Source organism: Rhea pennata, chromosome 2, assembly GCF_028389875.1.
Source record: "Rhea pennata isolate bPtePen1 chromosome 2, bPtePen1.pri, whole genome shotgun sequence".
In the NCBI taxonomy this organism is placed as follows: domain Eukaryota; kingdom Metazoa; phylum Chordata; class Aves; order Rheiformes; family Rheidae; genus Rhea; species Rhea pennata.
The window spans coordinates 97,817,773-97,841,132 of NC_084664.1; the positions used below are offsets into that span (position 1 = coordinate 97,817,773).

General features: G+C 41.0%; 1 protein-coding gene across 1 annotated transcript; it reads right to left on the bottom strand.

Annotated features, from left to right (window-relative positions):
- Positions 1-5,691: 5,691 nt before the first annotated feature.
- Positions 5,692-23,197, bottom strand: RIOK1 (RIO kinase 1). The gene is made up of 17 exons (XM_062569993.1): positions 23,052-23,197; positions 21,683-21,878; positions 20,477-20,567; positions 19,317-19,386; positions 18,589-18,631; positions 17,875-17,967; positions 16,781-16,893; positions 16,586-16,666; positions 15,906-15,992; positions 15,230-15,367; positions 14,498-14,601; positions 12,052-12,158; positions 10,537-10,602; positions 8,703-8,822; positions 8,447-8,500; positions 7,228-7,368; positions 5,692-5,906 (listed from the first exon to the last, which is right to left on the bottom strand). Exons 1-17 carry the CDS (start codon positions 23,120-23,122, stop codon positions 5,796-5,798), a joined length of 1,686 nt encoding a protein of 561 aa, XP_062425977.1. The 5' UTR covers positions 23,123-23,197; the 3' UTR covers positions 5,692-5,795.
- Between the last annotated feature and the right edge of the window lie 163 nt (positions 23,198-23,360).

A 23,360-nucleotide genomic window follows, 5' to 3' on the forward strand; every position in this document is an offset into this window, starting at 1 on the left:
AAGTGATAAAACATTTTTAGTTCCACTCTCACACACTGAAGATCCAATTCCTCATTCCTTTATTTTTTGAGCAGAGAGAAATGTAAATAGCTAGGTCCATGTAACTAGACAGGAAACTCCTACATGCTTTGCTGTCTCCATACTACCTCATTCTGCAAGCACACCGTAGGGAAGAATCCTATGGATCAAGAGTGCACAGAGACAAGGTGCCTGCGTCTTCTTACAACTGAATATCACAGTTAAACTTGCTGTACAATTTTGCAGGTAAAAATAGCAAGTAGAGTAGGAGATGCAACTACAGAACAAAAAGAAAAAATAATGAAATCAATTTCTTGGTTTTGCACTCATAGAACATTGTTCTCACAGCTGTTTGTATAAAAAACTGCAGGACATAGTCTTCAGAAGATGTTTTATATCTCAAAGGTCTACAAGTGTGGTTCTTGTCTGAGCACAGCTGCCAAAAGCAAGCAAGCACCTGGGCACCAGGGGCCTGTCACAGCTAGCTTTGCATTGTTTAGTCAAAATATTTCAGCACAGAAACAAAAGCCCTCTAAGCAGACGCATCCTTACATGCAAAGCTGGTTTTACCTGCTTCATCACAGGGAAGCCAAATTCACAAACCTCCATCTTCTAAGGCTTCTGCTGCTACATAAAACAATCTATAGTGTGGGAGAAGGAATGAATTAATACTGGACTGGTACGGACTTCAGAACTGAGCTGGAGTTATGAGACAACTGCTCAGAGTGCAAAGCACTGCAGGATATCGGGCAGTGGAAAACACACAACCAAAACACAGCAAATGAATAACTCCCTCCTCCCCCCCCCCAAAAAAAAAAACAGAAAAGCTCCAACAAAACCAACATAACTGCTAAGAGTATTTCCCTCCTAGCCTCCCATCTCATATCCTTCCCACTGAGTTTCAGTGAATAAGGGCTGCATTACCTCCTGAAAGATGGCAGCAACTGCTTTTGTACATTTTTATCTTTGATAGCATAGCTCTAAATATTCTCTTTGCACACATTTAAGCTTTCAAATATCATTAAGTCTTTTGGCCACAAATTCCCGAAAGTGCTTTTTTTCTTTTTTTCTTTTTTTTTTTTTTTTTTTTTTGAAGCACCTGACCTGTGTCACAGGGTTAGCCTGTTCAAAGAAACACCCCATACCACTAAGAGCACTTGAAACTAGGCAGCTAGATTTTCAGCCCTTGCTCACCTGCACCAATGCAAATGGATCACAAGAAATTCCCTACTGTAGCACACTGTCTAAAGCATTCTCCCTTATTTATTTTAAGCCAGGCCTCCAGAAGTTTAAGCCAGCCCCCTTAGCTCCAGTATTGCAGCATTTGGTGAAGAGCATTTCTGTGTTCACCCTGTTACCATCTTCACGATTTTGCAAGCCTTTGCCGTATCCCCCTGCTTTAGCTTTCTCCTTTCCAAACTAAGGAGTCTTAGCCTTTTTAGTCCCTCTTCTCAAGGCAGCTGTTCCATGTCCTTGATCGTGCACTCCTGGGAAAGCTCTGTAGCCTTCCTAACACCGCTACGTAGAGACCAGAACTGCACACAGCACTTGACATGAAGGCACCCCAAAGCTCTACCTAGTAGTAAATGCTGCCCTCCATCCCATTCTCCACTCCTTCCTGATGACACCCAAAGGTTGAGACAGTGACCTCAGAAGTGTCAAATGTGATGCCAACATCTCCTCCCCAACTTGTACACAGCACCAGACCAGGGAATAAGAGCATATTTTGCAGGACCATGTTCTGACTACAACTAAATACCAGCTTTCAGATTTGGACAAACACAACGCTTTTTGTCTTCAGTCTGAAATCTTATCTGCTGATCAGAATCTTACTCACTGTACTCTCCCCAGATATGGCTACTACTCTTCCTTAAACTAAAATATAATGTTATTTTCCAATTGAAAATATTCTATATAGAGATTTTGATTTCACAATTGATATTTTAGATGTTTAGTATTTATACTTTAACCAGAAAGGAGTATTAAAGCAGCTTATAATTAACTATACTACTTTTACAGTTGTATAAATTCATACTACTCCCCTAAAAGAACTGGGAAACCAAAATATTTTTGAATAACACAGAAAATTTGTACCTTAAAAGATATTTCAGGTCAACAATAGGTCTGCAAGTCTTGTTTGCAGAAACATTCCCAAAGCCACAGGGGCAAAGCAGCTGAGTTTAACTCTGTAGAGATGCTCTTGTTCAAAAAGGGAAGAAAAAACAGGATGATAAATTCTGACAGAGACACCCACTGAACAGTGGAACAAAGGAAAGACAGATCTAGAGTCAACAGAAAGGAATTCTCACAGGCTTACGGGAGTTAACACATCTCCGTAATTTAGCTGCATCACTCTAACCCTTCTCAGCGCCATCTGAGGATTGCAGAGGCCACAACTCACCTCTTCTCCTCCCGCCAACAACCTCTCCAGCCTGTCCACTCGTATTGCTTGCTATCAGCCAAGTTCCACAACTGCGGCACTTGCAATAGCCCACAACAGACCTCAGAGCCCTGCCACTAAGTCTACTCCTGGTGAGAAAAGCAGGTGGGAGAAGGAAAGGGGAAGACATAGCAGCAGCAGCATTGCCTTGAGTTGTTCATGTCCTAAGTTGTCTTATACTAGGTAATGGCACTCCTGCCCTAGCGATAGTCCATCTCTGCAAAGTCCAATAGCTTAGTAGAGATGCCAGCAGCAGGGCACGCCATAAATATTCAGCTATGGCAAAATGTAAAGTGAGCAAGTTTTTTCCAGACCCTGATCTATGGGGAAAAAAACTTTATATCACCATACACTGATGTCAACAGAGCATAACTAAGTATTTATGCTACTTTGAGATTTTTTCCTTTAACACAAGATACAAACATAGTTCTGGCCCCTGCCCCAGATTAGAGCCATAACTGCTGAGAGGCACTAATGTATTTGGTAATAGCCACTCTCTTGCTTCAGGGATCACCAGAAAGAGGGATTATCTCATAGTCCTGAAGCAAAGAGCTCCTGCCAGCTCACCCAGTTCCTGTGGACTGTCTTGTTTTTGTACATCTCCAGTCCACAACAGCCAGGATACATGAACTGCACTTGCAGACCACCTCCACAAGCACATACCAAGCCACAATAGCTATCTCTTGGCCATTCGCACTATCACAACACAGGCTTTTCTGGCATGCTGCACCTCAGGTGCTGTGTGAACACCTCGGCTATGTCAACATGCTATAGAAAAAACATCTGAGGCAGATAGTCAGCCCATGCTTTGCACAGCCTGCCAAATAGCCCTGCTGTGCATTGCTGCAAGCAAGGCTTGAATCCTAAATGACTGATTCAGGACCATCTTTATGGAACACAATTGCTAGACTAGGCAAACTTGATTAAGTTGTGGTGCAGTCTAGAGAAAAGACAGGGTTATGTGAGCTGGGATGTTCTCTCTCCCCTCAAGCACTAGACTACAAAAAGGAGGCTGCCATGACCTGAATTGCCTCCTTAAGTAAAGGAAGCAAAAACATCTACTAGGACACATGCATTGGGCCTGGGGCTTCCAGGTCCCACGCTAAAAACTAGTAGCTATCCTACATCTTCAGAACAATCACCTGCAATGAAAATGTTGCCTCTTGTGCCTGGCAGCCCCTAACTAACTGGTTCCTGATTAGCCAGGAACCGGTTTTCATACGGAAGAGTCCACTCTCAGCCTGCTTTAAGTCAAAGCATGCACAGTTTCTTAGTGATACCTTATGAAGGCTTAGTCCTCTTCATCAATACCCCTGAGAGTTTGCTCAGTGCACAACCTCTTGCTGGAGCAAGGCAACAGATGGGCTACATTTCTACTACCACCATCCCTTCCTCCTCCTCCCCCAGCCCCGGGGCACGCACTTGGTTGCATACACCTTCATGCCACAAATGGTATCACTAATGCATACATCATAGCTTTGTCAGTCAGCAGGGAAGAATCAATATCATAATGCAATACAGTAGCAAAGTGTACAGTGTCTTTATTGTTTCAGTTACCCTCAGGTTTTAGCTGAAATGCTGACAATTCAGCATCCTGTTTTTTTCTGGAGGACATCCACTTTGGACACCATCTCCCCTGCTCTCCTGCATCACAGCCCAATTTGGGCAATTAAAACGCTCACAGGGAGTTTAGCAGGGACCAAGTTCACATTTAAGCCTGTCTTTGGTTGGTTGACTAAGATACAGGACACCTGGGCAGGTTCAACACCAACTTCTCCAGCATGGCCCAAAGATTCAAGGCAGCCATCCCCCGTGGCACTCCAGGTCACCTTTGCCCAGTTCTGGCAAAATGCAAATTCCCATAGCAGCAGGCAAAAGCGGTAAAGAGCCTACGTTCATACAGCTGGCAGCACATCAGCCCTGGCTATTAAATGAATGGCCAACAGTACTCCCTTCCCTCAGCACATAAACCTTACCTGTCCCTAACCCCTCCTACCAAGAGGGTAGAGGCAGCCTCCTTTCCTGCACCACGTAGTGCCATTTTCCAAAATGCACAGGTATTTCTACTCTGTGTCTGAAAAAAAAGACATCCACAGTTGCTGAGGCAATACTCATCTTGCCTCCCTACGGGCTTCAGCAGTGCTGTGTCCACTTACATACATACTGAATGCAAGAGTGCTGGTCAATCTCTGCATGGATAAGATGAAAGGGGATGAAAGGAAGGAGGGGAGTTCAGAAGTGTTAGCCAGTTCCTCTCTTACCAAAGTTTTCCAAGGCAGAGGCACCAAAAAGGCTAGGGAGATCAAACTGCAGTAAGACCATTTTACCTTGAAGAACATAATCAGTGCAGCAACCACATACGCAGCTGGCCATCAACATCTCTATCTCTGCCAGAGGCAACTGCCCATGACCAGCCTGCAGCCTATTTTGGGTGTGGGAGGTGAGTAGAGAGAAGGAAGCTTCAAACTGCCCCTGGCCAGCCCATCATGGTAGTACCGATTAGCTGATGGATAAAGGCTGTCCTCTGTAATCAGACATTGTATGCCCCCTAAGCATAATCCCCAGGGCAACAACTCCATCTCCAGCGTGGAAAAATATATCAAGACACTTACATAAACCAGAGCCCTTCTCTGTGCTGGCACAGGAAGTTCCATGACTGCTGGCAGCAGAAAAAGGTGGTCTGTGTTCTACAATGTGAGGACACCTCTCCTAAGGTTTCTGTCAGCCTTAGAGATCAAAGTGGCTGCCAAGAGAGGTGGGCTGCCTAAAGTATGGCACCTTTGCCCCAAACCAAGCAGCTCATTATGAGCAGAACACTGTCAATCCTTCTGTACCAAAGAGCTGAGGCAACCTACCACAGGATGGATAGGTGTGCTGAGTCACACCACAGAGAGCTCCTGTCACAGGCCTTCACTCAGACACCTGACAAAGCTGGCAGAGGTATCCACAGATGACTGGTAGCCTGCAGAAGACAGCTAGCTCATTTTGCTTCTATGCTATAAAGCATAGAAGTTTGGAGCAAACCAAAGTAGCATGTATATAGTGCAAGCAGGCAGGAAGTAGGACCCCAGGAACAAACTGATGCAAGTTTAATAGCAGTTTAAATCTGCATATATAAAGGATTTTAATATACGTAAATGTGTTAAAATCATTCTTTCCTGTCAGGAAAGAAAAAGGAATATGCTGTCCAAACAATTACACCATCTCATTAACAAAAACATCCTCACAATTAGTACTGTATGTATATAAATAGAGGATTTTTAATTTAAAAAACAAACAAAAAATGATGGTAAGTAGTCCACAACAACCAAGCCTTTTCCCCAAGCCAAAGCAAATTTTATTTGCCTTTCTTCATTTTTGCAGTCTTCTCTTTCCGTTTCTTCACATGTTTGGGGATTTTGGTTTTTCTCTTCTCTCTTTGGGCTTCTTTAACCATCTTTTTTCTTTCCTACACAGAATTAAACACTAGTCATTTAAAGCCAGTGAGAACAAGAGATTTTGAGCAAGCTAACTTGATTAGTTATACCAACACTGTAACAGACAGGGAGTAAGGAGTAAGCAGCTTTGGCTTACATTTAACTGCTGCATTAAGAAGTTAATTAACACACCACATCAAATATGTTGTTAGCAAGATGAAGGGGGGAGGAGCAAGAGGGGAGGGGAAAAGATTGGCAGGAGAAGGTGCTATGACACTGTAGTATACTATAATTTGTGAGTGTAGCGTCTTCCCTATCTGGCAACCAGAAAATGCAAAGTCAATATAATAGAGGAAAAAAAGCAAACAAACAAAACCAAAAAGCCCACTCAATCATTCCTAATCAGTTCTTAAACCTACAGTTCAACATGTAAATTACCAAGCACCTCATCTTATTCACACAAAAAGTCCAAGTGAAAACCTATTCATAACAGTAAGAAGTAACCTAGACCTTCCTGCTTTGCATCTGAAAGACAGTAGCTACAGACAAAAATAAAATAAAATAAAGTGTTTAGCAGGGTGCTGCTTTAACAGGTTTGGAATCTGTTATCTCTTATCCTTTCTAAGGAGTGGGGTGAGGAATGACATCTAACAAGCAAACCCCCTCATCTTGAACCCTCATAATCTCAGCAAGTTTTACTCTTCTTTTCCATAGGGCTCTCACTCATGGGTGATATTCTGCAAAGGAGCCTGAACAAAACAGGGCACATCTATTAAGCAGTTTGGAAAAAGAAACCTGAAAAAGCACATAATCCCCTTAGCATGTCATTTGCTCTTTCCCACAGCAAAGCTAGTCAGCCTTCACTAATGGTTCTGCAAAAGCCACTACAACTGTGGTATAAACATTGTTACCAGATTTCCAGTTTTACAGGTAAGTGGCCTCAGCTCCCTGAGCAAAAGGTTGGGGGGGAGGGTCATGACCACATCTGCTGACCAAAGCCTGAAAAAGTAACCAGAGGTACTGAAGAGCTGCCTGCTCTTCATTAAGTTCTGCTTTGCATAGCTTCAGACTTCCCTTCACAGATTCTAACTTTGTCTCAGCTAGAGAGCTATGTTATATGTCCCTCTATACAAGAATACCATTAAAACAAACATCTATAATGAAATTTACTCTCTGCTCTCACTATCCACAACAGGAAGAGCCCATGGCTTGCTTCTATCAAGAAGTGACCTAAGAATCTAAGTTTGGATTTGTTCTGTCACATGGGCAGATGTTTAAAGATAAAAAATAAAAAAATAAAACTAAACAACAACAAAAAAACCCACATACACACAGAGTCCCTGGCCAGCCTACCTTTTTATCTATGCCAACTTCAGCAGGTTTATCTTTAGGATGCACATATTCTTTACAGTCTGAATCAGAGTCCTCTGAACTGCCATCATCATCAGAGCCTGTTTCTGATTCCTCTACCTTTTTTTCAAGAAGTGCAGGGATCTGCAAGATAGACCAATAGAGAATTTCTCTCTAATTCAAACTCAGTAACACAAAGGGGAAAAAAAAAAAAACAATATATGAACAGAATCTCCTACAAAGAAAGCCTTGAGCAAACTTCTGTCATCTCCTTTATCGCAGACAGTGAATTTCAAAAAAAAGAATGAAAAAGAGGTTGAGCTAAACTAAAACTAAGAAATTTAGAATATACAGTATAGAACCTCTTATGCATAGCTTCATTAGCACTTCCAAACCCACTGACACAGGGTAAACAGTAATTTGCTAACAAAGAGGAAAGTTAGTTTTTAAATTATATTCAGATTGTATCAAAACCTATTTAGGAGCACCCAAATAGGCTTTGGTAGAAACACAGGCATCTACACTGCAGAAGACACTTCCTCTTAAACCAGACTGACGATTGTGCCAAAGCCTGATCCCTTCCAATGTTTATATTTTCATTTTAAAGTGGGTCTAGAGAACTGCTAGACAATGCAAGGTTTCAAAATGGGGGGAGAGGGGGGCGGGAAAGAAGGAAAGGGATCCAAATATGGTTTCTGCCATGAGTAATCAACTTGAGATAAACTGCTAGAGATTGATCTTTACCCTACTTCCTGAGCAATATGCTTTAAAGTACCTGATTGTGACATTTCTGTACCTATAGCAAAACAAAGTCTTATGTCTTACACTGCAGGGTGGATCTTTGCACAGTAATTATAGCACAGATATCCTAAACATATCAAAACTTATAGTCATGTTACATTTCGTATCAATTACATTTTCCACCATTTGAAAGCATCTTCCCTCTTCCTCCACACACTCCCTTAAAGAGGATGGTGACAGCAAGGATGACCACTTCATCCTCAAGCAACCCAGTATCATATTTGGTGACAGGAAAGCGATCCATATTTGGATACACTATGATGCCAGATCTATTCCCACATGGGCAGGACCCAAGCAAACAGAAACAGTCATTTTGCAATCAACAGGTTTCTTCCATGGCATCAACAGCAAGATGAGGCATTCTCTGCACTCATAAGCATTTAAAGTCATTAAAAAGAAGGATAGCAAAAGGTCCTCTCACCTTCTGAACACCAGACAAATCCTTCTTCAATCCTGTCACAGTCTGATAGAGTATCTACATCCAGGGACAGAGAAATAAAATTGTTATCAAAATATGACTCTACATCTAGTATCTAGAGCAAACGAGTATCTCAAAAGAGAGTAACATAAGCATTAGTACTAACCAGACAAATTTAAGTACAACAGTAGTGAACTTTTAGTAAGAAGAATTCATACTCTCTCCCCCTCATTTGCAGTGCTTCAGGATGTCTACTCACGTTATCCTGCTGAGCATTCAATGCCATATCCTCCTCTTTCAATTTCATCATTATATCCACATCTCTTTCATAGTTTTTAACTTCAGTCAAAGTTCGAGGTATGTAAGCCTTCTTAAATACCTAAGAGAGTGAACAGAAATGAGCAGATTTACCAATTTACAGACAGTTTTATGATGTTCTTTCTTCCTATTTATGCATCTTTAGGAGAATAATCTTGAGGGGTTTTATGACTCTGAGAAACTCAAGATGAGTAGGGTAGTAACCCATTACCATTTCCACTGAAGAATATCTTTTTTTTTTTTTCTTTTTTTCTGTAGTGGACTAACATGCAACTTGCACGTTCTTGATAGCTCATCCCTAAAAAGGTTTATTCGTTACTATGACCACCAGCAGCCCACTTATTTGTGGCCTTCTCCAATCCCTTCACTTTCTTCTTAACTGATTTGAGATTAAGGCTTTGTATTCCAAGGATTTTGTTCTTATGTTTTTATTGTGAGGCTTACAATGCCTTCAGGAGGCAACTCCATTAAAATGCATTTTTTTAACTTAATCTTCATACAAATAATCCCTGTCAATATACACTCCACCTCACAAAAGGTTCCTGCAGCAGTACAGTAGAGTATAACCTAACCACCAGCACTATCTTACTTCAGATTTGGAATGTAATCTTTTGAGATTGTACTCCAGCAAAATGAAGTCACTACCAGATCAGATGCATTTTTGTTTTCTATGGAGTCCAGTAGTACCAAATCAGTCTCGTCATCTGACCACACACACACTTTACAATCAAAATGACTAGACCAAGTGCTGTGCAATCAAAGACCCCACCTCCAAAGAGCATGAATTTAATAAGTTGCACTCTTTAGTGAGTGAGAAAGTGCCACAATTAGCCTGAGGTCACATGAAAAGTCTGTGAAAGCAGGAAACTCAACTCAGATGGTAGTAAACCATCTCTCTCACAGGAGAATGCTTTCTTATAAGCAAAGGCTCTGTTTCTGAGAATAATTTGTTTGCAAAGGTGGGAATGTAACAAAACAGTAACCTCTGGCCCTATACTTCAGTTGAATTTCTATTCTCAGGAACTCTTAGGAAATAAAAAGTCTTTTCTTGGCCAAGCTTGAGCCAGAAGCAATAAGTAAAACCCACAGATCTCCAAGAGCAAAAGAAAAGTCTTTAAAAAAATAGTAATAATAAGAAAAAACAAGCAGTGTTGACTCCAACAATAAATGCCTGGTGAACTAACATGAGTACTTTCCCACTGATAAAAATTCTATTCAAGACAAAATATTTTTAAACTTTTCTGGAACAGAAACGTAAGATTAGAAATCAAATGAAGCTTTCCAGAAAGTTAGCAATTTTCAGTAAAAAACAGATTTGTGATGGTTTCTCCTGCACGTAAAAGCAAAGACGACAAATAAGAAGTAGAAGAACTAAATTAGACTGGGATGACAACCAGATGGGCAATTTGGTCTATGCAAACATCTGACAATCCCCAAGAATTTTCCTGTTGCTGTGTTATTGGTGCAATTATATTGGCACAATCAGATCTGTTAACTTATCCTGAACTGGAAGATATCTCAAGCCACAAGGTTTACAAAGCCACAAGGTTTACGAAGTGGAGTGTCTGCCTTCCAATTTCTGATCACTGTCACTTAAGCTTTTACACACTGCATCTCTCAATACTTTGTTTCATCAAGTAGTTCAAGAATATATCAGTATCATAAACATAACGTTCTGTTTATCAGCTGTAAATTCTTCCAAATTAAAGAATAATTGTTTAGAAGAGGTAAGATTAATATTAATTTCTTAGCAAGAACAAAAAATCCTCACTTACTTCCTCATCCACTTTATCTTGACTGGACCTTTCCTCCTCTGTTCTTTTGGATGCTATTTCCATTGCCTAAAGAAATATGAAACAATATAATGTTATCATGCTACAGAATCACATCATTTAATCCAACCAACCATTCACATCTGTATTTCTCCCTGTATTCTACTTGTATCACAGAATCACAGAATGGTTGAGGTTGGAAGGGACCTCTGGAGATCATCTAGTCCAACCCCTGTCCTCAAGCAAGGTCTCCTAGAGCATGCTGTATAGGATTGCATCCAGGCAGGTTTTGAATATCTCCAGAGAAGGAGACTCCACAACCCCTCTGGGCAAACTCTTCCACTGCTCTGTCACTCTCATAGTAAAGATTCTTTCCTCATATTCAAGTGGAACTTCCTGGGTTTCTGTTCGTGCTTGTTGCCTCTTGTTCTGTTGCTGGGCACCACTGAAAAGAGTTCGGCCCCATTCTCTTGACACCCTTCCCTTAAGATATTTGCATACATTGATAAGATCCCTTCTCAGTCTTGTCTTCTCCAGGCTAAACAGGCCCAGCTCTCTCATAAGGGAGATGTTACTGTCCCTTAATCATCTTCGTAGCCCTATGTTGAACTCTCTCTGGTAGCTCCATGTCTCTCATCACTCAAAACACCACAGCTTTCCTCATAGCAATACCTTGAGCGACACCTAACGGTATCCAGCATTTCTGCAAAGCACGTTCACTCATGACTGCAGATTTGCCTTTTTAATACTGGAAGAACACACTCCCTCATCTTCCAGACCAAATTATGCAGGCCCACCATGACTACAGGAAATAACAGCACAGCAAATATAGCAAGCAGTGCCCCAGTACTGGACTTTGTTTTTCTCATTATCATACACATTGAGTAAACCAGGGGAGCACAAGTGAGAGGAACTCTGCAGCACAGCTCTGCTGCACTCAGTCTCCAGTTATGACAGAGGTACACAACATCTGAAAATACCCATGCCATACTGGTATTTGGACAACATTCAGCCTCTGCCTCATGGTCTCAGCCAGGATTGGCCGTATACATCATATATCCACTCTTGGCCTGGTTTACATGGCTTAGATTTAGCTCCTCCATGTTTCTGTTGCTTCAATTGGAAGAGCTGTTTTTCCATCTAACTAGAAGCAAAGGAATGGCACTTAGAAAAGAAGTTACATCTTCCTCCTCCTGAAATTAGTATGTCTCACCAGCCACTACATTTGGTTAGCAAAACTGTGTTCCTTAGAATAATATTGCCTTGAGTCATTCCTTTCCTTTCCTAATTCTCCCTGCTTAAGTCTGCATTCTTAATTCCTTTCTCTATATAAATATGGTTATGCTATAATGATGCATATGGAAAAGATCCACATATGTCTGACATACTGGCAGACCAACACCAGGTACCAGCTCACTTCAAGAGCAGGCTGTAGACTAAGTGAGATGCGAGTTTGAACTAGATACGATTATTTTATTCAAACTTTTTTAGACAAGCAATAAGGCCTTGAGGTCTTACCTTAGAGAGATAATCATCCAGGTTCTCATTCGTAATAGAAGGATCAGTAATGAACTCAAACAGCTCCCTCACAGTCATCACCGCAACATTGTGCTTCTGGAAAAAATCTAACAGGAATTAAAGACAAAAATCAAAAGTCATTGTATGACACATGCAACTCTCATGTTAACATGACAGTTATAGCAAAATAATTGCCCTGAGGACTCACAGAAGTCTCAGCTGCACATATTGCATCCTACTGGGTTCACTAGTCAAAGCACTCTTGGCCATCCAAAATAAAACTTTTAGCTGCAACAAATCTAGGAGAAACTGGTTAAACATCAAAGCCAAATCAACTTCAGCTGGAGTTAGACTGAATGGGGCTGAGTTCAGGAAGGAAGGAGTAGTTTAGGACTGGTACAGTATTTGCAGTGACCAAGATTAAAAACACGACTATTTCAAAGAATAAGTTCTGTAGACGTCCAATTATTGTCAGAGAATATGAGACATATCCAGAGAAACACTGTGCAGCCTAATTATGATCCACTTTAGTATGAAGACATATGGCGCACAGTAACATACTAGCATTTTCTCCATTATGGTTTTTTTTTTTTTTTTTTTTGTCAAATATAATTAAATTTTGAGGTTGTACTTCTGGAGAGAACACAAAGCTACACATTTCTCACAGTCTCTAGAATTACACAGAAAAAAAAGTGTAGTGGGAGAAAAAGTGGGAAAAGAAAAAAAAAAATCCTCAAACCACCCTCACTAGGGCACCAAACATTTAGGGAGAGCAAGCCAAAATAGATGACAAAACAAAATAAAAAGATGCAATTATCTGATCCAGAAGAAATTAACCACAAATTCATGAAGAAAAAAGGAATAAAAAACAACTTGCATACTGGTATCAACACACACACAGAACCAAAATGTAAAGCAGATCTGTTCCACAGATTTTTTTCAAGTATCTTTTAAAATAAGAAAAAAATCACATGGAAAAGAAAGGGCTTGAGGTAGGGGGAAGCAGTTTGCAGCAACATACTTGCCCTCTGAGAGGAACAGAGCCTAGCAGAAGACATATCTGTTACACATATTCCCACATACTCCATGAAGACTAAATCTTTAAGAAAAAATGTATTATAAAGGTACATTGTGGACAGGCTGGAGAGTTGGGTGGAGAGGAACCTCATGAGGTGCAACAAGGGCAAGTGCAGAGTCCTGCACCTAGGCAAAAATAACCCTAGGCACCAGTACAAGCTGGCGGGCTGACCTTCTGGAGAGCAACTCTGCAGAGAAGAACCTGGGAGTGCTGGTGGATGACAGGTTGACCATGAGCCAGCAATGTGCCCTTGTGGCCAGGAAGGCCAACAGTATCCTGCGGTGCATTGGGAAGAGTGTTGCCAGCAGGTGGAGGGAGGTGATCCTGCCCCTCGACTCAGATGAGGCCTCACCAGGGCTTGAGTACTGCATCCAGTTCTGGGCTCCCAAGGACAAGAGAGACATGGAGCTACTGGAGAGAGTCCAGCGTAGGGCTACAAAGATGATCAGAGGGCTGCAGCATCTGCCCTATGAGGAATGGCTGTAAGAGCTGGGCCTCTTCAGTCTGGGGAAGAGAAGACTGAGGGGGGATCTTATCAATGTGTACAAGTACCTGAAGGGAGGGTGTCAAGGGGACGGGGACAAACTCTTTTCAGTTGTCCCATGTGACAGGACAAGAGGCAATGGGCAGAAATTGAATCGCAGGAAGTTCCGCCTGAATGTGAGGGGGAATTTCTTCCGTGTGAGAGTGATGGAGCACTGGGGCAGGTTGCCCAGAGAGGTTGTGGAGTCGCCTTCTCTGGAGATCTTCAAGGGCCACCTGGATGCAACCCTGTCTAACATGCTCTAGGTGACCCTGCTGAGCGGGGAGGTTGGACTAGATGATCTCCAGAGGTCCCTTCCAACCTTACTAATTCTATGATTGTTAATCAGAATACTATGGTAAGTGATGTTTCTCTAATAAGTTAGAGAATGTTTTGATCTTCTAAGCTGAGCTGGACTAATGCAGGGAACTTTATAATACATAGCAACTTGCCAGTTGAGGAATTCCAGCTATGAGTTCCAGTTACAGAAGGAAATGGATCAGTATGTCTGCATATTCCTTAAAATAGGGGCAGCTAAGACGAGCATGGGCGCTGCTGCAGGCTAGGACTCTGATCCTTGCTTTCTATTGCAAATATGGAATTCATCCATGTGACTCACTTTGGCCAAATAGTTTCTAGTAAAATAGACTACACAGTCTTCTGAACTCAGCGCAGCTTGCAGTTCCCTGAGAAAGCCATGAGAACCTAGGAAAGGGAACATTCTGATTAAAGTTTGACAGCTTTGACAGTCAAGAATCATAGCTGAAAGAACATAAGGAAGAACACAGTTCACCTTCCTAAACAAACAAACCATCAAAACCAGAGCTGAAGTGCAGCCCACGCACCGTTAACATTGGCACAATCCTTTCGCAGGAACTCCAACGCATGTGGGTGGTCATGTTCCACTGCTTGAGACACATCAATGATGTACACTTCCCCACTGTGGTACCTGTAAACAGACACACGAAACTGCACTGATTCCACAGGACTGCTACATGGAAGATAAAGGACGCGCATAAGTAGTGTTCTACAAACTTAAGAATCAGCAGACAAATCTAACATTTTTGCAGCATGTATCTCACATGCTCGGGCCAGAAGTGAGGTTTTTTGGTGTTTTTGTTGTTGCTTTTTGTCAATCCCTTCCCTGCTCCACACAGGTTGTATTAGTAAACTTCAAAGGAACACAAAAAGCAGTGATGGATGCAGGGGGAGGGAAGAGAGGAGGAGGAAGAAAAAGAAGTCTGTATATGCATGCGTGTATATTTTTCATTACTTACATATATTATTTATATATATATATATATATATATATATATATATACACACACACACACACATATACACACACACACACACACACACACCCCTTGCTGATTTTTTCATTAGTTGATGGGGGGGTTATAGAGATTTCAAATCTAGGTTAAGAGCTACACAATTAAGTAGATAAAATTGAAAGTACAGTCTTGAAAAAGTCTCCCCTCACCCCAAAGATAGATTAGTACTTTGAACGTATGCATAGAAGCTGCCCAAACATATACTTTAGATGTTACAATTCAGAGCAAAGTTTTAAAACGTACAGCATATTAAATTCACTGAGATCTGCATGAACAAGTCTGGCATCTTGATACATTCTTCTCATGTACTGGATGATTTGCAGGTACAGCTCCCGGACTTTTGAGTCAGATAACTGAGCATTCTTCAGCAGAGGAGCAGGCCTTGAAATTACCACACAAATAAGACAAATAAGACAAAATGAATATTTTTTTCCGTCCTATCTGGTGTACATGCTTTAACAGCAGTTTCTGACCTTTCTGCTCACTAAGTGGAAAGCCCACTCTGGCTGACTTGAGCGAAGTGCACAGAATCGGCCTGTCAGGCAGCAAAACTTGATATATGCTTGCCATAGATACTAGGAGCTCTGTTTCCAACATAAGCCAAGACACTGGACCATGCTACATTAATGTTTGTACTACAGAATGTAGAGTTATCTTCCCATATTATTAGCAAGCCTTTCCATCTATAATCTCTGATTAAACCATTTCAGGGATTCATTTTGAATATAGCTGTGGATTCAGAGTCAGGCCAACTGCCTGCAGCAGTAGTTGACAAAAATCTGGGTATTCTGTAAGTCACACACACATGTAAGAATAATATGCTAATTTTACAGGCCTAAAGTAATACTAGGTAAATTCAGAGGGTTGGTTTGTTTATTTTTAATAAAAAGAATCATTTTGATTTTCTAAGGATACTTACATATCACCTTTACCAATAAAGCCCATGACAAGCACATGACTTCTTAGCATAACTGGCTCTGGGCAAGGTATCTGGGCTGTATTCAACCTGTAACACACACACACACAAAAAAAAAAAAAAAAAAAAACCACACTATTTACATTGCAATAGTGCCTACAGGAGCTCTGTTGCCTTAACACCATATACAGTTAAGAGCTTTTACACAGGATATCCATGCTTGTGAAGAACAACTAGGAAATGAACGTGAGAAAACCCACAGCTATCCTGCTCCGACCCCTCTCTAAACATTCCTATTTCAGACAAAGAATGCGTATATAGTGTAGGTTAACCCTAGCTTAACCTTTATCACACAGAAATACACAATGTGCTGCTACTCAGCAGCAGCTATTTCTGGCTTTTCTCCACTTTTCAGTCAAGTCAGATAGAGCTCAGATGTTGAAGAACTTAACAGCACGAACAGCCAGACAAAGGAATATCTTTATTCCTCTTCTCTTTCCCCCAACCCTCCTCCTCCCTTCCACAGGTAAGTTTAAGACATTCTCTGGAATACTGGAATACTCCAGAGATCAAAAAAAGCAATAGGAGCCTACCAATAGAAGGATATCTCCTAGAAACATAAGTTTTAGTTACAGGAAGGAGTTTCAGTTCACAGGCTGAAAAAATAAAAATGGAAGAATCACCTTATTAAATTCCTCATTTCTTTTTCAGCCCATGTCTTCACCATTTTTCTTGGGTTGCCTTTGCAATATCCATGACGAAATCTTTAAAAATAGATAAATAAATAAATCTCAGCATATGCAGTATTAGCAATGATTATTTTAACATCATGCAAGCAATCCCACTCTTCATTAAAATTAGGTAGAACTTCAACTCACCTGAATTCACCACTCACATACTTATCCCGATCTTTAAACATAAGAATAGAGGTTTTGTAAATCTTTATTGCTCTGTTTTCTCCATTTGCAGTACTGGCATGATACACATTAGCCTATTAGATTATAAAGGGAAGAAATGACATTTGAAGGAAGTTCTTTACAGTAACAGATAAAGTGTTCTTTCTTCAGATGTTTTTTAGGATGTCAGATAGAGAAGATAAACTTTTTCACTTTAGCCCTTATGTGGCACTCAGCTGAATTAGTGCAACTGCACAAAGCGAGAACTGCTTCTACATGCAGCAGCTTACAAGAAGTGTTTAAGACAGGGGAGGGGTGTTACAGCACAAAAGAGAACTCCACGTCATGCACATTTTGAGACTGAAACAAGCTCTTGTGTGAAGGATTAATCTGAGACCTGCACACTGTTTAAGCCCTAAAACATGGACCAAATGCCTCATGCTAACACCACCATACAGCATGGAATTATGCCTTAAATCAGCATCCAAGGACACAAAATAAAGTCAGATCGGCCTAGAGACTACGCAATCTAAAACTAACTTATTTACTGTGGAAAACTGTGGGTTGGTTTTAATTACCAATAATAGTACTTCATAGTAACAGTACAACATGTTAACTTTGTAAAGGTAACAAACGTTTAGTAGTATTTTAAACACCTAAACAAAATGCCACTCAGGCATTCCCATCTCTGCAGAGATGTGAAGTGGGTGTGATCTGCATGCAAGAGAACTGTCTTGATGAAGAAAAGGTTACCTGGGTTTGTTTGTTTTTCAGTCATTGTTTTATATTATGCATACACATAGTCTTTCAAAAGATTTCAGTTATGGCACAGAAATAATGAGAAATCAAATTTAAGTTAACATTTAAGTGTTATCAGACATAGCTGTCTGATATAGCTGTGAAAAACAGCTTCCTTTAACATAAGTTGCATTTTATCCTAAGATAACTTCATACAAATCAAATAACACAAAAAAGTAATATTAAAACCAAGCATTTCAATGTATCTTCTGAACACCATAAGCACCTACCTAGTTTGCTGTAAAAAAGACTGTCATGTGAATTATAATGAAACTTACTTCTTTCCCTGTGCTGATGCAGCCATTGATTTCCGATATGACACCTCTAGTTAGCATCTTGAACAGAATCATTCGAGTCCTTGGATCCAATACCTCAAGGTTAATACAGAAAAGATAACATAGTTGTTCTCTTTTGAAGAGGGCAAAATTTACTCCTATAGCCTATTCTTAGGACTGCATTAAAGGGCCTACAGCATCAGACTATTTTTAAGAATCAAATGATAATTCAGATAGTAGCTACTCAGGATTCTGCCATGATTCTAGAATACTGCCTTACTTTTTCTTTCAAGATTTTTCTAAGTGAGCATACATCAATTTTAGAGCTAGCCAAAGGACATAAGAGAATGATTTCCCATCCACAATTGCATTATATGTGTTAAAGACAGAGTTACGATAACTGAAATAGAGCTGCCATGTGGCCCTGGGCCAACAATAGTTCATTCTTACTTAAAGGAAAAGATAATGAAACAAAAAAAAACCCCAAACTCTCAAGCCAAAAAAACTAAACAGGCAAACCCAGAACTTTTCATTGTTTCTTGGAGTTTGATGAAAGCTTAAAAACAGAATTCAAGTTTCTTTATGATACCAAAGGAAAGACAATTCCAAGGTGAAACTCTGTTCCTAAGAGTAGCTCCAGAGTTTTATCACCAGCTCCAAAATTCCAAATTATTGGTTCCAGTCAGAAGAGAAATATTTGATACAATAAGGACTTACCTGTTCTACTGTTGCTCTGTCTGACTTATCCTTGACTCGATATCTAGCAGAAGTGAAAAATAAAATTATAAAATCCTACACATGAAATCAGTACATTGACAGAATAAAGTATGACATTCTACTTCAAAGAGAAGATAACAACCTCAGAAAATAAATGTTTGCTTTTGTATGGACTGAAAGTATTTTTCCTGCAGGAAGGAAAATCCAACATCAGTGCTGTTCACTATTACAAATACCATTTTCTCATGAGTGAGCATATTTCATTGGAGGCAAGAAAAGAAGGTATCTGTCTTAACAAGTTATGTCTATAAGCTGCTGGCTTAAAAAAGAAACACACCCACTCTTTTCCTCACCAAAACTTCAGGAGGAACCTTCATAAGGTTTCCAGTATTTTTTTCTAGCCCAATTGCTCGAGAACCTCTGCTTAGAAAAGGAGTAGAGAAAAATAGCCTTTTGCTACTATAGCAACACTGGTAACTTCTGCATTACTACATCAATAGTGATTAGATTTGCTACCAACTGCAGCAACAGGACGATCAAAACTTGGCAATGATTCAGGTAACAAATGCAGAAAACAAAGTTTTAAATCCAGAATGCAAACTACATATACTATATTTACAGATTCTTTTCTTAATAGATTTATTCAAAACTCTGGATCAAACTAGGAAATAAGAACTCTTCTGGGTTCAAACTAGGTCAATGAAAATAGCATCTTGCTTGTAACTCACAGGTCTGCTTCCTTTTGTCTAGATTTTTCTGTGACTCTGTTTATAACGGAGTCATCAAAATTCAGCTTATCTGAAAAAGACATAAGAAGAAATTAAAAAACAAAAACCAGAGAAGTTTTCCACATTCAGAATTGCATCCGCAATTCTGCTGTCAGCCATTACACCCCAATGCAATGTTCAAACACGCTTGGATCTCTCTGTAACAAACTGAAGTGGTATTTAAAGCATATACCATAGAAACATCAGTTAACTTAGTTTTCAACTATCTGTCTATATTTCAAAGTAGGACTGTAATAACAACATAGACTACTGAGACAGTCCCAGACTTGGAGATGCAACGCCATCCAGAGATGATGAGAAAGAGACAGCCTCTTGGGTAACATCTTACTGTTAAATGTATCTGCCCTTTTCTTCCACAGTCTAATGTTGGTTTTCTAAACAGAACAAGCAATAGTCTCTAGGATTGTCTCCCCACAATATATTTAAGATGGTGTTTGTTAATTGCTAAGTGTGTAAAAGCTGCTGTATTTGGTTATACATCCCAGGACTACTTTTTGGAGCCTTCATTTCAGACCACCTTAGTTATGAAGGAAAATGCAAACTCTTTTTAATATCCTACCAAAAAAACCCAGCCACAGCTGCAAATAGCCCTGATAGGCTGAGCAAAACAGTTATTTCCATCAAATCATAAACATCACATTACACAGGCTAGAACAGCAGCTTCTCCACCCATGGCAGAGAGTCCACCCCTGTGAGACAATTGTTGCACAAGGTGCCACACTAACACTACAGGAAACTGTAATCAACCAGGAAATTTAGCAGGTTTGAGAATGGCCAAAGACATTCCAGCAGAGAGATGATACCCTCCCATGAGCCAGGCAGCTTACTCCTACAGAGAAGCTAAGGAAGAAATATTTTGTGTGACCTGGAGACACCAAAGAAAAAAGAGCTCTCCAGCTCTGAAAGGAGAACAAAAGGGAGTATGACAGCTGGTTAATGAAGACTAAATGCAACTTTAGCCATACAAGAGCTCTTTTTAATCTGCCTGGCAACAGTTAAATACCATTCCTGCAAGCTTTGACTTAAAGTAAGCAGAATTAGTTCGGGAACACCACAGAACTGTATCTGTTATCATAAGACAACAATGCAATTATACTCACCTAAATTAATTTTATGTTCAAACTTCCTTAAAGCCTTGTCTGTAGGGGTAGACATTTTTCCAGAATTGCAACTAGGGGTCTGTCTATTTGCCTGAAACAAAAGTTTTGTTAATATAACTTATGTTCTCTAAATAGCCCTTGAAATAGAGACAGTATCATTGGAAAAGTCAGGTCAGATGCCTATGCCTAGAGTTTTATACATACAAAACCAGAGGGGATGAAGAAACAGATATGTTTTAGCATCACATTTCATTTAATCCCGGAGAAGAAAATGAGAGTGTCCCAGTGTAGTTATTTTTAATCAGGCAATCATCCTGCAAGTCCCTCATATTAACACTTTTTCTATCCCTAAAAGAAAGAGGAAGAGCAGAAAGAAGCAAGAAAAAAAATGGGAGAAAACTGAGAAGTAACACTGAGAAGACTTTCCAAGGCTGTTATCTTTTCTTACAGGCAGTCTTAATAGCCACTTTCACCAACACTAGACAGCACAAACCCCTAATTAAAGGCAAGAATAAATCACCCGGGACAAGAACTGTGTTTCAGACAATGTGCCATGACCAGCACCACTCCACTTTACCTCAACTATTCTATTGTACTGATGTCAGCAAGAAAAGGAACGGTTAACCTTAATCGTCCAAGCGGAGGGTAAGAAGAATGCTAGTTTTCACACAGTATGTGCTTTTCAGTCTGCAGCAAACAAAATATTTCCAATCCAATAGTGCTAGCTCTAAATTCATCTATTTCTAGCACCTCCCTCCATCTCCTATACATTCTTTCACCTCCTTCACTATTAGTCCAAAACACAACTTGTTTCATCCTTGGCATGACAAGCAGGTACTGTCTCAAAATTCAGTGGAAACAAAGGGAAAGGAACAAGAGGACCAATACTGAGAAAGAAGCAACAGCACTAAGATCAGAGTATGCAAAGAAAGAAAGGTTAAAAAAGCTTAAAAATAGAAGGACTGCAGAAACAAGGAGAATGCAGCAACAGGATTTGGGGCAAGAAAACTCAAGAGGAGGCCTGGCTACAATGCACCTACATACATCGCATGACAGAGGAAGAGACTCAAAGGAAAGACATCCACCTGAGGAAAAAGTTCCATTTGGATTTTTGCTCAGAATAATATTAACATTGAAAAAAGCCTTGGGGTCAGCCCCATTTGCTCTTGGGTAACCAAGATGCCCTCAAAATAGCCTTCAACTTACCTGTGGATTGCATCCAGCAGCAGCATTGTGGCGTTTCATGAGTCTTCCCATCTCATCATCCCAGTCCCAGTCTTCATCCTCATCTTCCTCATCATCATGATCATCTTCTTCAGTGTTATCCTTTTCACACAAGCATGACTGGCAATTCTCAGATATTTCACATACTTCAGCTGTTTCTGTGTCCTGAGGAAGCTCACTGCAAACAAATACAGACATTTTTATAACTACAATCACCACACAGTCATCAAGATATTTGCCATTTCATCTGTCTTTATACAGGTATATATGAGCATGTCACTGTCTTTAAAGACTAGGCTACACTTAAATTATGTTATTTGCTGCTTCATGCCACCTTCTAACTTGTTCTGTTTAAAAACATTGAGATCCCTCTGTGACTCCAGGCAGAATGAACAGATCATGCCAGATGATACACCAGTCAGCTCCTTCATCAAAGCCAAACCACTCTGCTGCTGCCACAGCACACACTACAGCAGATTTCTACATGACAAGACTTTACAGCAGCTCTCACTGGTGGCAAAAGATAGGTCTGCTTCTTTTTTTTTCATATTGATTGTGTTGGTAGCCTGGAGTTACTAACGGACTACAAAAGAATTTGTAGGTGAAATCTGACTTACTAGCGCTTTTGATTTCTTCAGACTATCTTGTTTTCTGCCAAAACAAGCATGCCTCTGAGCAGATTCTCTGCTCAGGTATTTAATTCGGGTATTCTCAGGTATTTAATACTTATTTAAGTGGTAAAATAGAAAAATAACAGCCTGAACAAACAGGTCAAGACCATTCCTTACTCAATCCTCTGCTTCCTGCTAAACACAAAAAGCTTTAAGTTCAACAGACAGTGCATTCTAGTTCCCAAATATACCTTGTCTTAACTAAATTCTCTTATATGGTTTCAGATGCTTATTTTCAGCCAACTAACTACAAGTTAACTGATCTAAATTACGCAAAGTTTGCAGTTCAGTCAGTCCACTTTAGTGTTGAAACAGAACTCAAACAATATTAAGAGTGAGAGAGCAAATTTTTCCCCCTTCACACAAAGTTTTAACTAAGGTAGCATCTCTGTTCCTTCCCGCAGCCCACCTTCCCCAGCAACGACCCAAACTGAGACCGCTATCGAGGGCTTCTCGTCTCACAGCTCGCTCCTTTTTTGCCACATTTTCTTGACAAGCGACTGCGAGGGAAAAGAAACGGCAGCAGCACGGGCAGAGTAGTCAGGCCGAGCCCGGAGCCGGCACCATGCCCAAACGGAGCGAGCCGACCAGGCCTGCGCGCCTCGCCTCAGCCTGAGGCCACCGTGCCCCCCCTCCCAACCCGCGCACCTCCATTTCCCCACCGCCGCCCTGCCTCTCACCCGTCCGAGCACTCGGCATCATCAAACTGCCCCGGGACGGCCCGGCTCATCGCCGCCGCCCGGTAGTCCATGGCGGCGGGGCGGCAGAGCCTCGCGGCCGCCGTACCGCCCCCGCGGAGAGCGGCGCGTGACGCAACCTGCACGCGCGCACCATCACCGGCACCTCCCACTCCCCGAGCCGCCCCCTACGGCACGGGCAGAGGGACCAAAAGCACGAGCGCGCCCGCGCCGCGGCGGGGGTGGGGCTAGTAGGTGTATCGAGGCAGGTGGGGGCACTCAGGGGGTGGCCACTTCCTCCCGCCAGCTGGC

Coding starts and splice junctions, on each gene's coding strand:
- RIOK1 (XM_062569993.1), bottom strand. CDS start 23,122: ATGGACTACCGGGCGGCGGCGATGAGCCGGGCCGTCCCGGGGCAGTTT. Junction 12,159..14,497: donor GGATTGTGCCAATGTTAACG/GTGCGTGGGCTG, acceptor AATTCCTGTTAG/ATTTTTTCCAGAAGCACAAT. Junction 8,501..8,702: donor TGAATGCTCAGCAGGATAAC/GTGAGTAGACAT, acceptor CCCTGGATGTAG/ATACTCTATCAGACTGTGAC.